Raw genomic sequence first — 21,803 nt, 5'->3', positions numbered from 1 at the left:
TCACAAACACAGTAAGAAAATAAAATGTTGCGTGTCCATCATGTAGAGTAAAGTGGAGCAAGATTCCCATTTTGGGAAAGGTTGAGCATCTTTTGCCATTCTTGTCATAGGTGACTGTGTGGCAATCGTAACACATGTATGAATAAGTCTATGTGGAAGGGAGCTGTAAATATGTAGTCCGGGATGGTGGAATTGTGTATTATATATGTTGTGGAATTGAGACAGAAAAATATCCAAAGATGTCGTGATGGAAATCCGTAAAAGGATTGTGGTGGCAAGTTGTGGTGTTTGTACAACCTTGTTTGATTGTTTTTTTTAAGATTCCATCGTGATATGCTTTTTTAAATTTTATTTTGATGTTTTTTGTGATTTATTTATTTTGGTCTTTTATGGGTGAATGGTTTGGAAAAGGGGGTGGGTTAAATGGAATGGAATGGTTTAAATGCAACCATTCTCTTGCATTTAAGGTGCAACTTAAGCATTGCTACAACAAGCCGGTGGTCAGTATTGAGGAATTGAGCACTCCGGTAGACCCTGCAGTTCTGGATCATCCTCCAGTGACCATCACCGACGACATGGTCAATCTCCTTTGCCACCCTGCCAGCGTTGGAATACCAGGACCAGCGATGAGCTTGTGGGTGCTGAAACCATGAATCGGCCACCCTAAGTCCATGACTTCTTGCATAGTCAAGAAACTTAGTGCTATTCAGGTTCACAGTTCCTGACCCATGGGAACCAACACACATCTCATAACTATCCCTATCAGTTCCAGTCGATGCATTGAAATCTCCCAAGACTAGAAGTGTATCTCGTCTGGGGCACTGATCAACCACAGACTCATGCGTGGCATAGAATACGTCCTTCACGGTGAGATCACTCACCTCTGTCGGAGCATAAACAGAGTTGAGTTGTGTGTTGTGTGTTAGCTCTCATACGAGCCTCGACGAAGGTATACAAAAAAAAACAACAAAAAAAAAACAACAGAGACCAGGGAAATGACACCAAAGGAGTGATGAATCCTTAGTCTCTTAATACGCTCGTTGACCGGTGTTACCTCAATTATCATTGGAGTCAGCTTATTGGACACAGCTAAGCAACTCCTCGGACATGGTAACCATCAGAGCGACCAGACCAATCGTAGGTGCAACCAACCACCAACCAAGTAACCCAACTGCAGGAGGACGTCCGCAGACACAGTTGGGCACGAGATATGGATGGCCGTTGGCTCACAAGGAGTTCCTCCTCCCTTTAACAGGTTTTGTTTTTAATCCTGCTGGGTGTCCACATCCAAACACCCTTCTCACCAAAAAACCTGGTGGGGGAGACGGTTTTGTCGCCGACAACCCGACCATGGAACAGGTTAGTACAGGTTTACATGATACCTGGAGCAAGTCACAGATATAATCTGGCCTGACCTGACAACTGAGCCATAAATATATCCCCCTAAATCCCCATCCCCCATAAATCATGATCGTATCCCCCATACATGCTAGGGTTTTAATGTGTTGCATTTTTGGCTCCACTTCTCAATGGGGAAAAATCATTTTAAAATAAAAATTACCAAGTCTGGATCCGGATCCTCACCAAAATCTGACAAATCTTGTGAATACAGTTTTCATTAAAATCCCTCCAACTCCGGAAAAACCTCTTTATCTCTTTGGTAATGACTACACCCTCAGCCGTACCATTTCTCATCCCTCATCTTGGAAAGCAGCAGCTTCTTCATCTCTGCAGATCTGGAGAAAATCACAAGCTGGTCCAACACTTGGAACACTTTTTCAATCCTGACAAATCTCATACTCTCACCCTGCCTCTCCGAAAGGACCGTCTGGAACCCCCCCCCCCCTTTTCCCCATCCACTCCCTCAACAATCCTCTTGAAGAAGTCCTTTCATTCAAGCTTCCGGGTCTCACTATCTGCCATGATTTTTCCTGGGAAAGCCACATTTCCAAGCTGGCCTTCAAAGCCAGTCGCCAAATGGGCTTCCTCCATCATGCAAAGTCCTTCCTTGGCACAACTGAGCTCCTGATCACGTACAAAGCTTTCATCCACAGCCTGATGAAGTAATGCTCTCCCCTCTGGGCTGGTGCTCCTGCCTCTCACCTTTCTCAGATTCACGCTGTGGAAACTAAGGCATTTAGGATCATTGGTATCTCCTGCGGAGAGGCTGAATCTTTGGGTCTCTCACTCTGTCTATGGTCTTTCTGTCTTCTGCCATTTCCTATCCAGCCTCGCCCCCCCCCCTCGCTCTGTCTGCGATCTGTCCCCTCAATATTTCCGCAGGGCACTCTAGGTCGGCCAGCAACCCCCGTAGTGTCCCCCATCCAAAACCATGATCTTTTCCACCCCCGTTAATCCACCCCAAACCCACGTCATTCAAAGTCCCTGCTTTCCTTCCTGAAAGTCCCTGTTGTGTAAAGACCTGAAAGTCCCTGTAGTGTCCATCTTGTTTACCCCATGTACCCTTTCCATCCCTCTCCTTTCCACAGATCTCCAAAAGTCTCTGTTCCCCACTGTTTTGTGCTTCCCTCTCCTCTTGTCTCCTGCTCCCATTGTTGTGCGTTGTGTGTTAGCTCTTATACGATCCTCGACATTGTATATAAAAATAAATATCCTTGTGACACACCTAACCTGTCCAACAAGTTTCATCCCAATTCGTCCATGACTTTTTGAGATATTGTGCTCACAGACAGACAAATAGCCAAACATACAAACAAACAGGGGTGAAAACATAACCTCCGTCCACCTTCGGTGGCGCAGGTAACTGGAACGACAATTTGTGGAGCGCATACCTCTGCTCGGCTGAACAGCTTACGTTTTGTCTTCCACTGATAGGACGGATATGAATCCGGACATTGACTGAAATCTACTCTGCTTCTTTTTGTCATCTACACAACTCATCCACCAAGTTTTGTCCCAATCCATCAACAACTTATTGAGATATCGTGCTAATATCATTTTTGGCCCCATCTCTCAATGGTGATGAATCACTTCAAGTTTTTATAAAATCTCGTATGCGGATCCTGAAGTGGATCTTCAACAAAATTGAAACAATTCGTCCTTATCGCACACCCAACCTGTCCACCAAGTTTCGTCCAAATCCGTCGATATTTTTGAGATATTTTGCTGTATATCATCTTTGATCCTCTCTCTTATTGCTGAAGAATCAGTTAAAATATGCTAATATCTGGATACGTATCCAGATATTCACCAAAAGCGAATCAATTCGTCCTTGTCAGACGATTTTGGTGGACAGGTTATCCACCAAATTTCTTCAGATTCTGTCCATAACTTTTTGCTGCTCACAGACAAACAGACAGACAAACAGACAGGGGGTGAAAACTTTTTTTTCACAGAAAAAAACTTCAAAAATCTTCTCCGAAACAGCTGAGCAGATCGAGGCAAAACTTTAAAGGTATGATCGCCCATCCATGAGGAACAAAGAGCTCTCCACCTATGATGTCATAAGTCACATGGTTTGGCAGCTATGATTTTTTTAAGAATAATCCTTTAAAAACCCACTTCTCCAGAACGGCTTGACAGATTGAGGGGAAACTTCACCCACATGTTCCCCAAACAATGGGGATGCCATGTTGTTCACAAATAATTAACAGGTCACATGGTCTGGCAGCCATATTGGATTGAACAAAAATATTAGAAAAAAATATTCCTCTTGAACAGCTTCATCAATCGACGTAAAACTTCACAATTATGATTTTGTAGTCATGGGGAATATGTTTTAAATTTTTACCTGACCGGACTGGCAGCCCAAATGGCAGCCAGAATCATTTAATATTTTGAATCTGGGTTCAGAGATTTAAATCAAACCTGGTACAAGTATATATAATGATGTGATAATGTGGGTGGAGGTATATCTGGCAACATTGCGATGTCAAAGAGTGCCCTTCTAGTTTCTTCCATCATCATGTTTCACAAAGGTCATAACTCAAAGACTGGATAGATTTCTGTTGATGACTTGGTGGAAAAAAAAAATTACAATAAAGAAAAATTACCAATCTGGAAAACCTAAGGAAGAAAACTACTTAAGAAACACAAGATATTATCCAATAATAAATGCATAAATAGTTTACTTGTTGCAGCATTTCCTGTTTCATCCAATGCTTTTGAATATAATATACTTGATGGAAAAACACGATCTAATAACTCCCGAGAGAGCTCTGTAAAAAAACGTGTTTTTCATCAACCTGGTGTTTTATATTATTCAAGGCAATAAATATATAAATTCAACCTGTCAAAGTGTCTCACCAGGTTGATAAGTTAGCTGCCTGTAAATGGCAAGCCTGAATTGTAGCTCGTTGGTTGCAAGCATCCTCTCCACCATACGTAAACTACTCCACAGGTTCTCCAAAGAAAATTCTTCCATTATCCCGGACCTTGAGTCTGTAGTAGTCATCACACATGCAAAAACTAGCTACTGACCCTTCTGATCTGGTCATCTGCAAGCATGTCAACATTCAAATACTTTAGTTTATTTGCAGTGGAAAACAAGAAAGGCCGAATATATAGGATGAGTTTTGTTCTAAATTGGAAACAGGGTTTCTGTGAAATGTGGTACAAAAGAAAAATTACAATAATTTATTTTGCATCACTTTTTCAAATGCATTATCATGGGATATACAGTACAGTACTACATACTATTTTGAATTAGTTCTCAGAGTAAGGGCAAAGGTTCATTCGATTTTCATACTTAATAAATGCATCGAATATATAGTTCATTGACCAGCAATTATATAAACTCCAGAAGCAAACACATTGAATAACAAGATAAATCATTTAAAAATGCTGAGCCTTACAGAGATATATAAATTACATATTAAATGAAAAAGATATATCCTGATTCCATTGTGAAAAGCTGCACACATGTGACATGACATTTTAAATGTCTATGAATGAATGAATGATGGAGATTATAGTAGATCTAGGTGTGGACAAACATACCCTCAGGAGCATGTGTGGGTAACTTGGACAGAGTCCACGTTAAAGGTGTAAAATAAACATCATTAAATTAGACATTAAAATGTTATGGTTAAATCAGACAACTTTGCCAACTGTGCGGAAGACTGCACAGGTGTGCTCGTTGAGCCCGTATACTTTGAGGCACACTTTAGACCAAGGACTCGACTAGCCAACGCAAAATGTGACTTCCGACTGCCCAGATAAACTAGTCAAACCTGTAGTAGGAAATGTGCTACAAGGACGATGAAAAATGCTGTGAATGTTCTGTTGACACACAATTTGCTGTGGGCATATTCTTCACGTGTGATTTCTCAAAAAACCTTGTTCCACTTTTATTCCTGGTAAAATAGAAGGTGCTTTTAACTGCAGAGTGTCGTCAGGGTATGTAGATTATGTTTGATCTGATGATAATCAAACGATCCCTTCATAACAGATGGGGAAGGGTAAACGCACAGACCACCAACTACAAAAGTATCATGCATCCTTTTGGGAATGAGTAAGGCTAATTATAGCCTCAAATGTCAGAAATAAACATGAACTCCTGCATTGACAATATCTGTACTGAGCAGGTTACCACCAAATCATTCCAAGTGTGAGCTCACTGCATCAAGTAATCTCAAAACAAGCATATGATGTTGCTTACAATGCCAGTGCCAGTAATAGCCAGTGGATACTTCTTTGGGAAAACCATAAGTTACACTGTAATCGTATATTTTGTAATTTAGTTTAAATTTCCTTTATAAAGATGATGCTGGAGCACAATAGTACCATATTGGTTCTGGCACACATGCTCATGTGACCTGGAAATACCTTGGCCAGGTGTAGAGTAACAAGGGAGGACAAAGGATGTCAGTGCAGTATGGGAAGCCACATGCTTTGGTTCTTTCTCAATCGATGACTGGAAGGAATCATGGAGGTCCCATGCGGTGCATTCAACCCCTGCTTAAGTCAAGAAAACACAGATTTGTGTCTTTAGTTTTTTTGTCTCTGTGGTTAGTCTAACTGGTGAGAAAGAAAAGTTGTACCATTCACTTACTTTTTTGACATGACTAAATATTTATACTTTGTTTCATCTCTCTTGCTTATGTTCTAATTTATTTTCTTTTTATCCATTACAGCAGTTTTTATCTGTCTCAGCAAAAGAGTTTCTCTTTGACCGTTTGTGTCACTCAAGTTTATAAAATGTCCCAGATTTAGTCTTAAGTAAGACAGTGTTTGTATTTTTATGCAAAAAGATTCACAAAAAATCCCAAGCTTCTTATATTTAAAAAAATTATCAACAATAATATCGTAATTTTACCACTTGGAAAGGTTGACATATTTTTTACTTTTTTTAGACATACTTTACCAATCAGCCAAATATTATCATTCATATTAATTACACTGAACAACAAAAATTTTTTACTGGAGATGTGTAAAGTGATTTAGACTAATTTGGGTACGCTGATTTCAAAAATCATAACCGTTTTGCTGTATCACGTCAGGATTTTCAGTAACAGAAATATTCCCATTGCCTAGAAGTCAGGATTTCAATGAAATTTACAAAAATTCATTTATTCATTTATTTCATCATGAATGCTTCAAAATTATAGAAATTACAGAAAAACTCCACTAGAATGTAATTAAAAATGCTTTAGGCATTTGGCTTTGCGTTTGTGCTGCTCTGTGTCAGTTTCACGATGCAGGAACCAGCAGAAATCGCCCATCATGTTCGGGTTGTGCCGCCCTTGGTAACGCGTCTCCATGAGTGAAATCTCTTGGTGGAATCGCTCGCCGTGCTCGTCCGAGACTGCTCCCAAGTTGTCAGGGAAGAAGTTCAGGTGCTGGTGTAGGAAATGGATTTTCAGGGACATCCTGGAGCCAAGTTTCCTGAAGGACTCCAGCAGCTGCTGCACTATTTCTTCATAGATGTCCGCGTGCTCGTTCCCCAAGAAGTTGTCCGTCACAGCTTTGAAGCTCCTCCACGCTGCCAGCTCTTTGGGATTTAGAGTTGTCGGAAAAGTTTCATCCTTCATAATCTGTCGGATTTGCGGTCCAACAAAGACACCAGCCTTGATCTTGGCCTCCGACAAGGTGTTGCCAAACATTTCCTTGAGGTATAAAAACCCACGCCCATTCAGATCCATTGCCCGTACAAAACTTTTCATCAAGCCGAGCTTTATGTGGAGTGGTGGAAGGAAAACATTGGCTGGGTCGACAAGGGCGACATGCTTTACGTTGTGTCGACCAGGTACATGCTCTTTTCGCTCTTCCCAATCTTTCTTCGTCCAGTGATTCTTGTCGTCTCTGCTATCCCAGAGACAAAGGAAGCACATGTATTTCGTGTAGCCTGACTGCAGCCCTAACAACAGCGCCACCACTTTCAAGTCTCCGCAGATGTGCCAGTTGAAGTCATTATACTTGATGGAATCAAGCAGCTGCCGCATAGTCTCATAGGTCTCTGTCATGCCGAACGCGTGAGCCAGTGGGACTGATGGTTTCTCGTTGCCATTGTGGAGCAAAACAGCCTTCAAGCTGTTCTTCCCCGAGTCGATGAAGAGGCGCCAGTCTGCAGGATCGTGATCACACCCAAGTTCTTTCAACAGACCGTTGATGTCACTGCAGAATGTCATCGTGTCTTCCATCTCAAAGAACTCAGCCATGTCTCTGTGACGTGCTCTGAACAAGGATATCTTGGTGTTAGGTTCAAGTAGATTCCACTGCTGCAGCCTTGATCCAAGCAGCTCTGCCTTCGCCTTTGACAGCGAGAGATCTCTTACAAGATAATTTAAGTCTCCCTGGTTCAGAAGGTGTGATTCTTGAGTGTCGGGTTCAAAAGGTTCATCATCACCATCCTCTTCACCACTGCTTACAGCTATGTTCTGATCAGCTGGAGGTGTTGGAACGGGGTTCTCGTCATCATGAGGCACAGGTTTACGAGCAGAGACGCAGTCAGCGTACTTGATGTGACCTTTATTCTTCTTGTTGAAGCCGGCGATGCTTGTGCAGCAGAAATAACAATCATCATGATGATTCTGCGGCTCACGTCATATCATGGGCACCGCAAATGGCATGCTCGCGCGCTTGCCCACCAACCACTGAGTCAAGGTTGTGTGACAGCTTGTGCAGCAGATGTGTGGTGCCCAGCTCTGTTCTTGGTCCCCCACCTTACACCCGAAGTAGTGAAAGTAGGCGGCCTTCATTTTCACTGCTGTAGATATACTTCGCTGTTGATCTTTTTGGTATACCGACCACAGACATAACAGAAGTTGTCAGGATGATTGGTACAGGAACGCCTACTCATCTTTATCTGAAAGAAAGAAATATAACACAAGTTAACAACAATTGTACGAAATAGACATGTTAAAGACATATGTAAATTTCATTGAAATCCTGACTTCTAGGCAATGGGAATATTTCTGTTCCTGAAAATCCTGACGTGATACAGCAAAACGGTTATGATTTTTGAAATCAGCGTACCCAAATTAGTCTTAATCACTTTACACATCTCCAGTAAAAAAAATTTTTGAAATTTGTTGTTCAGTGTTATCACACTTAAGACTATTGAAGAGGGTAATTCCACGTAATAATGGAGATGAAGCATAAAATTTGAAAATTTATTTTTCAAAAGGATTTCTGTTGAACGGTGTTTAGTTAGGTCTGAATTTTCATAATTTATGCGATATTTACTCAGTGGATGATGTCACGTGATTTGGCGGCCATCTTGAAAGAACTGCCTCAACGTCTTCCAATGGTAAGTCATTCTGTCTGTTATCATTTTGTCGAAAATATGGCTATTTGATGAATGTTTTAATCCGAAGTAGTATTCGCTGATGAATATTACTGATATAGGATCAGGCTGTAACTACTCATCAACATATTTGGTCCATTTCTCTATGTGCCTGTAGATCAACATCAATGAGGCATATGCAAGTAATGAGGCTTATACAAGCTGTTAGACAACCAAATGTTCGCTGATGTATGTAAGAGATTGTATAGATATCATAAAATGCACCCTAGCATTGACTATCCAATATGTGATCACATGGGTTACGTCCGTTACATTGCTGAGTTACGTCCGTTACAGTGAACTTTTCAAAATATTTTAATAAGCAACAGACAGATCGTATCGTTGGAATACAGAAAGTATGCTACTAATGCTTAGTTTGCTTACCGTGAATGAAAGGTACACTACAAATTCGTTATTTCGAAGGATTTAAGAATTGTGCTATGGCCAGTTTTAGTTGAGGCCATTTCGATGTTACGTCCGCTAAGCCTCTTAAATGTTGATTTTTGCTTTAGTAGTAGACTACACAGTGGGGTTTGTACCAATATCAGAAAGCCCTAGAGACTAATTACGACATGTAATAAAGAAACTCTCTGTAATATGGCCAACCTTTTCAAAATTTCAACATTAGTGATGCAATTTTTGTCTCAATGTTACATCCGTTATGCTGGAATTACCCAAGAAGAAGATTTATGTAAACAAACCTGACTTCTATCTCAAAGCAGGAGGTCAGGATGACCTCATGAGATCATGAGGCCTGGACAAAGAAGTAAAACTTACTTTCTCAAACTTTCAGAAAATAAATTACTTTCTGAAAAAGTCAAAAGGAATTTTCTCAAACTTAATACTGTCATGGTTGATATTCAGATCCTTGGCCCCTTATATCTTCTCAAAAAAAAGCTCAAACTTGATGATCAGCAGATTACCACCTAATTCCTTCATCTAAGGTTCTTAATATTGGTATCAACATGGACTTCACACTCTTCCTGGATATTCCACACATTATGATAAATTTGTAAATCTATTTTTGTTCAATCTCCATCATATTGGTGAAATCTGTTTATTGTTTAAATAAGTGGACAACTGAAACCCTTATTCATGCCCTCATCATGTCATGCTTGGTTGACTGCAATTTACTGTTGGCAAGTTTACCTGCCTCTTCTCTCAAGCCGCTGCAACTTATGAAGAATTATGGCAGCCCGGCTGATTATTCAAGATGAGAAACAGACTGCAGCAGTAGCACTGATTGGCAACCTGAACCATGGCATGATATTAGCTGAACATTAGCTCATATCATGTCATGATTCAGTTTCCTATTTTGTAATTCCAGAAAGGCTGTCCGAAATGTATGATATTTTATATATCTGAAGACAAGAATTAAGGTTTATGGGGAGTTAAATGGCAGGGGGCGTTAGGTTCACTAAGGCCTAAGTCACATTTGCTCTATGGCTAGGATACGGCGGCCGTACCCCCCCCCCCTCTCTTGAATTGACAGAAACGTGTGGCGGCCGCAGAGTTTCTGAGGTGACCTCAGGGTGGCCCTACGCCATATGGCTATCTTTTACAGGCCATAGGGGTCGCCATGGAATTATAGCGCGGAGTTATAACTTTTTTCATTTCTACGTTGACCGTAGCAATTCGACAAGCCAAGCTGTGACGTAGATGTGTTCCACGTCGACCGTACGTAGGGCGTACGGTGGGCTTGTGTTATTCGTGCGGCTGCCATAGGCGCTTATCAATGAAAAATGAATTTTGCCAACACCAAAAATATTACGGCAGTCGCACTATTTCCACGGTCGCCGAAGGGTAGTCCTAAGGCGTCCCTGTGTTCAACGTATGTTGGCCTTGTGGTCTGTGTGACTACCTGCGGGCAACGGAGGGTCGACGCACGGTTCCCCTACGCCTGCTGTGCATCCTACATACGGCCTCCATGGCAGTCTGCGTCGACCGTGCGTCCACTGTGCGCTACCGCTACAGATCAGACAGAGTATAGGTGTTTGCCTATACAGTGGTGCCCCCAGAAGCCCAATTTAATTCGTTCCAGGAGGCTGTTCGGATTGCAAAAAGTTCGGATTCCAAAACTATTTTCCCAATAAGAAATAATGGAAAATGAATTAATCCGTTCCTGGACCCCAAGAAAACCAACTTTCAAGACACTTTCAACTGAAATTACCCATGTTTAAGGTAAAACAAGATGAGTAAATGACCTTCGGTAGCGGTGTATTGTATGTAAACTGGTACAATCACCACATCCAAAGGTCCACACAGGCTCGTGCTCCGGCCTGGGTTCCGATCGCTCGCGCACTCTGCGAGAGCGCTGCCCCCAGGGCAGCTCATCAAGCATGATGCCCCCAGAACCACAATCACTTTCATCAAACGCATTGGGCTGAGGTAATCATGGATATTCCAAATTACAACCGGTTTTTCTGTGAAATTAAATCCTTGCCCAACAGTCCGTCACACCACGTGATCGGATTGGTTTTTGTTATTAATTAAAACACAAGATGAGTAAAAAAAAAACAGCACAAATTAAGGTGAAAACTCGAGGTAAAGTAGTGATCGAGACACGAGAGATGCTTTCACGAGTACTTCCACCGACGAACTGAATGAACAAAGCGCGAAGATGTGGGTCGAACAGGCGGGGGAGACGCACGTGGACAAACATGAACGCCACCTTGTGTTCAGTTTTTGAAAATGTGTTCAGTTTTTAGGGCAAAATTTTCTCGAAAAAATTGTTCAGATTCCAATTTGTTCAAACAATGGGGCGTTCGGATTCTGGGGGTACCACGGTAGTCCGAACTGGTATATTCAGTTATATATATTATAGTTATCGTATATTCAGTTATATATACTGGTATATTCCGAACTGTTATATTTTTATTTCAGTAAAAAAAGAACTGGTATATATACCCACTCGTTACCATCCGTCTGGCCGCACGTTCGCCTTAGGGCCCCTCTGCGGTCGCCTTGCGGGCACCTTGAGGCTACCTTGCGTCTGCCTTGAAAATTATATGGCCACCGCAGGGACGCCCTAAGGTCATCGTTCGACATCAAATCAAAAACCGTACGTCACCCCCACGTTTTCGGTCTCCACATTTTCTAAATACGCCATGCGGCTCCCCTTAAAAATAAAAACATATGTGTGCTACATTGTGTGACCGTGGAAATACTGCGGCCGCCCTATAATTGCTAGTGGCCGTAGATTTTGTAGATCCTTGGGCCGCCGTGCCAAATGTGACTTAGGCCTTACGGACAGAGAATCAAAAGCAGAGCAGCAGGGAGATAAAGACATCCCACATGAGTGGGTGAGTAGCATAAAGGAGAAGAGGAGTTGGTGTGGGGAGTGGTGGTGGGGTTTGAGTTGAGAGAGATTAGAAGAGCAGAGATTTGCATGGGAGAAAGCATGAGGTGATGATGGGCAGCACTCTTGCATAGGAATAACAAAAAGACAACACCAGGTACCATTTCTAATGTTTATTGAAGAAATGTAATTAACAGTTTATGGAAAGTAATTAACCAACTGCACCGTAAAAGTAATAAATAACAACATCAGGAGGTACCGTTTCAAAATTTTATTGACACAAACACACCCAACTTTTCAAATGATGATGATGATGATGATGATGATGATGATGATGATGATGATGGTGATGATTTAAAATCCAGTGATATCTGTGGAGTTGTATGAAGACCACAAAGGTGAAGGTACTGCTGAGTCGTGCACAGAGAGGAATGTAGGTGAAGTTGCTGAAGCAGGTGAGCATCCTGATGAGTCACTCACCGAATAAGTTGGGCAGGCGAGGGTGCTGATGCTTATGAGGTGAACAAACCAAGGCGGAAAAAATCCGTAATTGGGAGCTGCCTGGCAGATTGCCGCAGGTTTTGATGTTGCTCCTTATATGGGAGCATCACATCATCCAACTCCCTCTTGAACTTGACGTAATGCTCCATGACCGGATCGACATCCAACAGCCTCTCAGTAATTGACCGCATGACCTGCAGCATCTCACCCAGGAACTTGACGATGGATTTGGACCTTGACACCTTTTTCTTCATCACCAGACATCTTCATAATAGCTCCCAACTCTTCCTCGGTGAGCTCCTTGGCATTTGAGGCGATGAGCATCCAACTCCTCAGGCTCCATGTCGTCAAAGCCTTCCCCTGTCACCTGCCATGCCAACACAACAATTTCATGCCTCTCCTCTCTGGTGTTGGGAAAGTCTCTGAAGTTCTTCACTGCCTGTGGCCACAGGTTGTGCCAGCAGGCATTGATGGTGGAGGTTCTCACCTGGTCCATGGCTCTTTGATTGCGCCGATGCAGTGGGCTATGATCTCCTTCCAACACTGCCTGATGGTGAGTTCTGGGAACATTGCATCCAAAATGCGGCGAAAGGTATAGCGAGTATAATAGGTTTTCAAAGTGGAGGTTATACCTTGGCCAAACGGCTGGATCAGGGAGGTGGTGTTGGGCAGCAGGAAGATCACCTCGACGTTTGGGTGAGCCACCTTCAGGTCCCCGGGGAGGCCATGAGCATTGTCGATGAGCAGGAGAACCTTGAACGAAAGGTTTTGTTCCACCAAATACCTCTTCACCTGAGGGATGAAACAATTATAGAACCAGTCCATGAAAATTACTGCCGTCACCCACGCCTTCCTGTTGGCCCTCCAAAACATGGGTAGTGTGTGTGTGTTCTTACCCTTGAGAGCACGTGGGTTCAGAGAACAGTACAGCATCATGGGCTTTGTCATACAGTCCTCTTTTGTGTTGTGGCCTTGAATCCCGATGCTGTCCCCTCATGCTTCGAGATAAAAGTTTGTGTTGGCTATTTTTTTCAAAAACAGGCTGGTCTTATCAGCATTGAACACCTGCTCTGGCAGGTACCCCTTCTCATCAATGAGCTTCACAAGTTGAGCAGGGAACATTTCAGCCACCTTGTGGTTCGAGAAGGCACACTCACCTGTCAGTTTGATGTTGCAGAGATGGTAGTGCTTCATGAAGTGGTAAAATCATCCTTCACTCGCCTGGAATGGACTGGGGCCGCTCATATCTGCATCGCTCGTACCCGCATCACTTGTGCAAATGCCACCCGCACCAGCCAGATGCACGCAGATACAATCCCCTTTGTGCGAATGTGAGATCCACTAAAGACATGTTCTTCTGTGCATTGTCCTTAATACATACATTGAGAGCTTTCTCCATCATTTCTATGTGGACATGCTGGACGTGGGTGGCCACTTTGGTGCTCGGTACAGCGCTCGCTGCAACACTTTCTCGGATCACCTTCTCCTTCTTCCTTATGTAGCGAATGGTGGATTTGTTTACTCCATACAACCTGCGCCCAGAGGCCACACACACTGTCCTCTCGACAGCCGGTCAAACAGATCCACTTTGTGACTCAGGCTCATCACTTTTTTCTGCTGAAGAAAATTCTGAACTGTGAAGTGTGAATTCATAGTTTATGTTTTACAGTTAAAAAGAAGAGAATAATAATAATGATGATAATAATAATAATAATAATAATAATAATAATAATAATAATAATAAGAGGAAGAAGAGCACATATGAAAAGTTTCATGAAAAAATGTTTTAAAATGTGATCGTAATTGAATTTTTTGGTATTTGACCTTTTGACACTGCCACAGGGGCTAGGGATAGACATGATATTGCTCTTGTACCTTCTTCTCATGTGGTGATCATAACTACCAAGGTTGGTGAATTTCTGCAGAACATTTTAGGAGGAGATAGCATGACAGACAGACAGAGCTGATTACAATCTCCCCCATTTTTTTTTCAAAAAGCATGGGGATAATGTATATTTGTATATTTGAGAGATAATGTATATTTGTATATTACATCGCTGTGTATTTGACACAGCAGAATCTCGACTTGACGCCAATGGTTCATCGTCCAGTTATTATGTTGTCTCTCCTCTCCATTATATACACTGCTGCCCATATCTCTGCAATACACAGATGCATAATATTGGTCTTTTGGAACCCAGACAACTGCATAAAATCTGGTCTCAACTGCCTTGGTAAAATTTGATATTTGATTGCTCTTCAGAGGTCATTCAGGAGATATTCTGCTGTTGAAAAGAGGCTCCTTTTGGTAAGAGTGATAACATAATGATCCTCACGAAAGACTGTCCCCCTACTGCAACCCAATTGAAGTCTCTCTGTGAACTGTCCAGTTTTGTGGATCCGTGTCACTTGTCAGTGCCAAAGAAATGACTTTGTGATGCACATTGTCATGGGAAACAATGGCAGCTATCTGTGTCATTTCCCCTTGAACTATCCCGATTGAGTGAGCCAATTAAACTTTTAGATAAACGAAGGGTCAAGGGTAGTTGCTTCAACTTTATATACAATGGTAGCTGATTCACAAACTGTTGGAGGGTATGGGGGCAGAGGGTGGGCAGATGAGGGTTATTTGAAGAATGCATATGATCTGGGGTTGCTTGGGAAGAGCAGAAGAGAGGTCAGGAGGAACAAGGCCACATGCAAGATTGTATAAAATAGAAAGCTCACCAACTTGCTGCTGGTGAGAGAGTGACAGTTCTTGGGAATCAACCTTCTGCCTTGAGATTCCAATGGTATGAAAGACCTTGTTTTTAACCACCTCAAGAGAAACAATGTGTGAAACAGGATCACCCATAGTGCATGGAGCTCTGTATTAAAGCATTTTGTACCTGAGAGAATGATGCATCAGGAATGCCTTAGCTCTACAGAGAATACCCATATAGTGACTGGTCTTTGATACTAACTTGGTGATATGATCCTCCCATAAAAGGTTATGGTAAATAATGAGCCAAGGATTCCAGAGACTGCACCTCTTCCAAAGGCTGTCCATGGAAGTGCATTAGATAGTTTGATTGCCGATCCTTGTGGAGAGACATTGTGAGAGTATGTGGTTTGCTGGTATGGAATTTGGTGTTTAATGACACCAAGCCATTTATAAACTGACAGACCGCATAGGTGGGCAATTTATAGAGGGTATTGTCATGGGAGGTGTGCAGACACACATTCAACATTTATGTCTGCACCCAACCCATGTCAATACCCCCTATAAATTGCCCAATTATGTGGTAAAATTGGAATCAAAATGGAAAGTTGTTACAACTCGCCTGGAGCAACGGATCAACAAGAGGGCAGAGTCAGAAATCAAGGAGACGATTGGTCAAGAAAGAGGTGCAGAGGTTCAGCTTTTTCCCAAGAATAAATGCTGGCTGTAAACAGTTAAATAATTAAAGAGCAACAACAACCTCACAAGACACGTTTAAAAATAAACTGAAGAATTTGAAGTGGTAATTTCACTGTTGCACTTGCCCAGTGACCTCACACTTTGTAAAGATGTCAGAGTACAGCTAACCTGCATATGCCGATTCAACGGAGATGAGACGAGAGACATGCACATATATTCTGTGGGCTATTTGATTTGCATATACATTTCCAGGATCACTTAGTTCAGGTGAGGATAATAGTAACATTACATGCTGCACGTCCAATTTTCTGATTGGGCTTTTTCCTCAATAGGCCTCCATACACATGAAGAAGAAAATTCTGAACTGTGAAGTGTGAATCCATAGTTTATGTTTCACAGTTAAAAAGGAGAGAAGAAGAAGAAGAAGAAGAAGAAGAAGAAGAATATGAAGAAGAAGAAGCACTCCTTTTTGGTCGTCAGATGCATCAGGCTACCTTGGCAGTTTTCCTTGGCTATCCTGGATGGATCGCCACTCCAATGCAGGATATTTGAATGGCGCATTCTTTCCAGTGAGCTGGTACTCATTTTGCCCACCTCAGAAGGATGACAGGCTGAGTCAACCCACCTGGTGGTGTTTTAACGGGTAGTTTTTCAGCACACGCATTAAAACAGAACCAATGTAATTATGGCTGTTGTTATTAACATTAGAAAGAAAAATTCCCTCAAAAATTATTGTTCAATATCACTCTGCCTTTTACAAATACATCTCCTCGTCAAATTTTAACCACATTCTTATGTTGATCCTTATGGAGATGTTGTTGCAAACAACAATGAAAACTTGCCAGTGATTTCGATATTAACAGGGTAACATGCAACTTTTGAAATGATGTAATCCACCCAACAATGCTCAGCACGCATGCCGAGAAACCCCTAGCAACAGCAGTCATCCGGGCAGGGAACGTATATTCTGCGTGCCAGATAAGGATTGCTACCTAAAATGGCTCACAAAGCATCTACATTAAGCCTAACAAACTTGGAAAAGTACCTGAGAGAAGGGGGTATGCCTCTACTCAATGAATGGTTTGGTTAACTTTCTCATCAACACGCCAAAAAAGTTGATATCTTGCAGCCCGCACTGCAAAATCTCCCAACAATGTGGGCTGGTGCAAGGCCTGTGGATGGGCTGTGGACGCTTCATTCTACCTGACCTCCCTGATCACTCATCTGTGAGTGGACTTTGAACCTTGCAGTGTTGCCTCACATGAGGATGGCAGGCTTGATTTATTTTATGGATGTCTGCAATTGCAAAGATGATGCCGCCATTACCAACATTCAGGCAGACATCCCAGAGGGAGATACCTTATCTGGTTTGGGTGTTTGTTAACACTGATGGGAAGGTCACATCCGGGGCTTATCATTGCACAGGGTAAATTTAAAATGATGATATTTACTATTAATCATGTTTGGTAGGATGGGGTTTTAAAGTGTAAGCGGTTTGAGCTGTAAGTACTGTTATAAATATAGATTTTTGTTTGGTCTGGGCCACAACAGAAATTACACTCAATTTTTGCATATATTGGTAAAAGAAGAAGCGTCCATCTGTGTGTGTATACGTGCTATATCCAACTCGCAGAGTACCCACCCCATGGGCGATTTTGTTTCAAGCATGCAACACGTGCTCAGACACCTCTCATCCAAGGATATTTCTCGATTTCCTCTATTTCCGTGAGACCGATTTGCATTCAGGAAGAGAGTAAGTATGGATAACAATTTTGAAATTGCCACTCTTTTGTCTGAATGCTGAAAATTATGTTTAAAAGACGATTTGAATTTCAATTTTTGCACTAGCAGTGGCAGATTAAAAGTGCCCGGAGAGCAGAACCAAGTTGCTGAAAACGCACACACAGCACATGCACAAAATACCTCGTTAGCATTCATAAGTAATTTTGAAAGTCATGTATTTCGGTGCCTTCTTATCATTGTAAGAGTTATTATGGTGCATAAGCACATTACAATGCTCCATATTATTACAAGGAACAGCAAAGAAACTAGGATGACCTGGAAGCCAATGAAAGTGTGATTACACAAGCAATTCAGTTAGCATGATAAATCAATGAAGTGGCATTTTATGACATGGCTCCTATTTAAGTATAAACTTTTAAAAGTGGCATTTGACTGAAATACAATGTCAACCATGATTTAAAAAATATATATATATATATCAGCAGTGTTTTGCTGTGTTTGGACAGTGAGTAGAAGAGATGTTTTGCCAGCAGCGAAGGAAGACATGTGAAAAAAGAGCATAAAAGTGCAAAATATGAATGAGAGTAGAAAACTTAACCCATGTTACCTTTCTCAGTGGTGGTAACATGCTCACTCTGCACATCCTTGTTCTTCTGTGCATGACAAAAAGTCTGTGCAGTGCCATCATCATAGCAGTTGCAGCCCTCCCGTTTCTGACAAAGGTCGATATACTGCTGATTCTGCTCGCTACACCATGACAACACCCATTCAGAGACAAAAACTCTGAAAAAGCAACACCATAATGAATGAATGTATCCCGAATCAAATGAAATTCAGGTTAAGTTTAGGGATACACATACAAACTGAAGAGTATTTCCTGTTCAGGATAAAAGCAATGAGGAAATGTTTCTTTATTTGCTTATGCATGTGATGTTGGTGGTGAAAATAATTATAGACAACATTTATTGCCATTCCAACATATTCAAAGCAAAAGTATTAAGTAGTTTCAAACAGGGTGACATACAATATTCTAATATGTAAACCAGCCCATTTCAGCCCACAAATCAGCAAAGTCCAACATCAACTCAAATTGAGGGTGAGGCATAACCACCAAGTGTGAGTTTCAGTGCCATCATAAATACATATTTTTGAGAGTGAGGTGAGAGTGAGCATTTACGGGAATTGAACACCCACCAATCAGTGAAAAAAGAAACTGGTATTTAACCACTTGACGAAATAAGGACGATAATATTTTTGTTTTTATAATAACAATAATAATCATAATCCCTTATTTCCAAGGCCAACACCGACCTCCAACACACAGAGTGAAGAAGGGTACTCATGACAAGTCAAATATTGTTTCCATGCCTATCCTATCTGGAGCAATCAGAGTTCTCTGCAGAACAAGATACCTATAAAATCCAAAAAAATGCCAACTTGTTGGCCCTTCCAACACATAAGCAGTGATTAAAGAATCACACTAATATATACCTACAGTTCTGGAAAAAATTGAGACCACTGCAAAATTATCAGTTTTTCTGGTTTTACTATTTATAGGTATGTGTTTGAGTAAAATGAACATTTTTGTTTTATTCTATAAACCACTGACAACATTTCTCCCAAATTGCGAATAAAAATATTGTCATTTAGAGCATTTATTTGCAGAAAATGACAACTGGTCAAAATAACAACAAAGATTCAGTGTTTTCAGACCTCAAATAATACAAACAAAACAAGTTCATATTCATTTTTAAACAACACAATACTAATGTTTTAACTTAGGAAGAGTTCAGAAATCAATATTTTGTGGAATAACCCTGATTTTCATTCACAGCTTTCATGCATCTTGAAATGCTCTCCACCAGTCTTTCACATTGCTGTTGGGTGACTTTATGCCACTCCTGGCGCAAAAATTCAAGCAGCTTGTTTTGATCTTGTTCGGCTTTGTTTGATGGCTTGTGACCATCCATCTTCCTCTTGATCACATTCCAGAGGTTTTCAATGGGGTTCAGGTCTGGAGATTGGGCTGGCCATGACAGGGTCTTGATCTGATGGTCCTCCATCCACACCTTGATTGACCTGGCTGTGTGGCATGGAGCATTGTCCTGCTGGAAAAAACAATCCTCAGAGTTGGGGAACATTGTCAGAGCAGAAGGAAGCAAGTGTTCTTCCAGGACAACCGTGTATGTGGCTTGATTCATGAGTTCTTCACAAAGACAAATCTGCCCAATTCCAGCCTTGCTGAAGCACCCCCAGATCATCAGTAATCCTCCACCAAATTTCACAGTGGGTGTGAGACACTGTGGCTTGTAGGCCTCTCCAGGTCTCCGTCTCACCATTAGATGACCAGGTGTTGGGCAAAACTGAAAATTGGACTCATCAGAGAAGATGACCTTACTCCAGTCCTCTACGATCCAATCCTTATGGTCTTTTGCAAACCTCAGCCTGGCTCTTCTTTGCTTCTCATTGATGAAGGGCTTTTTTCGAGCTTTGCGCGACTTCAGCCCTGTCCCAAGGAGCCTATTTCGAACCGTCCTCGCCGTGCACTTCACCCCAGCTGCCGTTTGCCATTCTTTTTTGTAGGTCACTTGATGTCATCCTATGGTTGTTGAGTGACATTCGAATAAGTTGGCGGTCATCCCGGTCAGTGGAAAGTCGTTTTTGCCCTCTGCCAGTTTGTAGCTTTGTTGTCCGCAATGTCTGCTGCTTGACCTTGTTCTTAAGAACCGCCATCTTTGAAATTTTAAGGATGGAAGCAACGTGACGCTCACTGTATCCCTCTGCCAGTCAAGCCAGAATTGAACCCTTCTTTTCCTCACTCAAAACTTTTATTTTCAACTCTTTTGGCATGGTCAATAGTTATTTTTTTGATTCCAATTACTTTTGAGATACAACGAGCACTGTTTTTTCCATCCAGCTGGTCCTATTGCAAGAGGATAGTGATGAGCATAGCAGTGGTTGTTTTCCTTGTTAAATAAGATTCGGTTCAGGTGATCACCTAATCAGTACCTTACTAAGTAGAATGAGGTGTGCCTGTGTTGGAATTCAACAGACACTGGAATGGAATGGCTGCCATACATGTAGAGATGCTGATTGAATTTTTTTTTGGAGTGGTCTCTTATTTTTTTCCAGAGCTGTATATGTATATAGTGTTGTGGTTACCAAATTCGCAAACCACCATTCAGGTCCCTTAGGTGAGATATCTCGGTAAGTACATGTGTAGTTAGGCCCAAACCCGTTGTCTAGTGGGAATACATGTCATTTATGCGTGCTGCGACTCTTCAGGATAGCCGTTTTTCTTTTACTATTTTTAATTTGGACCAATCGCCATTGTTACAACCACAACATCAACCACCCACCGCGGCGCCGCTTCACGTCACACCTCGCAACCGTCGCATCGCCACCGTTCTTGCGCCGCTTGTGGGTACTGGTGTTGGACTCGTGCAGGGCGCGCGCCGAACAGCGTGTACAAAACCACGGATTTTCCACTTCAAAAACGGATCAAAAACGACACACGCCCACTTTTGTTCCGTCCAATCGGTGAGCGAGGGGCGATTTGGCCCCGCCCCCAGGGCGTTGGAGGGCGATCGATATATGCAAATTTATGGATCAAAAAGCATTCACGCCCACTTTTTCTCGGGCCAATGGGGAGCGAGGTGAAAGGTCGAAGGGAGGGGGTCAAAGATGAGAGAGCGAAGCCACGGGGCTGATATAAGCGACCGTGTTCGTCAGTCAAAAAAACAGAGAGTTAAGACTTCGCGGGCGGTGGAGTTGGCAAGAAGGAGCTGGTCGTCGTCGTGTGCGTTGGAGTCGGAGCGGAGGGGACGGAGCTGTGGAGAGGCGGCGAGGGCAGACGAGGGGGTGCTCGCGTCGTGCAGGGAGCTGCACCCCAGGGAGGCCGACAGCGCGACCTGGCCGAGGTGGAGACGCTCATCGCGGGACTCGAGGCAGAGTAGGAATCCTCTATACCCCGAGCATCAGCAACCCCCTCCTGTTTCCCCCCGCGCTGAGATAGTGCGACCAAGGGGGCCCCTTTCCCACCCCCTACCAGACACTGCCCGCGAGGCCCGCGGAGTTGAGGCACCATCGCCGCTCCGCGTCTCATCACCAGACGG

General features: G+C 42.4%; 1 protein-coding gene across 6 annotated transcripts in view; it reads right to left on the bottom strand.

Moving 5' to 3' along the window:
* The window catches only part of DNAI4 (dynein axonemal intermediate chain 4), a 148,170-nt gene that overhangs the window by 57,595 nt on the left and 68,772 nt on the right, over positions 1-21,803 (bottom strand). For all 6 annotated transcript variants that reach the window (XM_085885781.1, XM_085885784.1, XM_085885780.1 and 3 more), the window contains 3 exons: positions 18,296-18,435; positions 5,788-5,916; positions 4,267-4,401 (listed from right to left, as the gene is read on the bottom strand). In XM_085885781.1, the coding sequence (XP_085741907.1) occupies positions 4,267-4,401; positions 5,788-5,916; positions 18,296-18,435 (404 nt within the window). The remainder of the gene's footprint in view (positions 1-4,266; positions 4,402-5,787; positions 5,917-18,295; positions 18,436-21,803) is intronic.

This window comes from Eptatretus burgeri, chromosome 6 (genome assembly GCF_056783735.1).
Source record: "Eptatretus burgeri isolate ZD-2024b chromosome 6, Ebu_testis_v1, whole genome shotgun sequence".
Taxonomy (NCBI): Eukaryota; Metazoa; Chordata; class Myxini; order Myxiniformes; family Myxinidae; genus Eptatretus; species Eptatretus burgeri.
The sequence above is the reverse complement of the archived record's forward strand: the minus strand, read 5'-3'. Positions and strand labels throughout refer to the sequence as shown.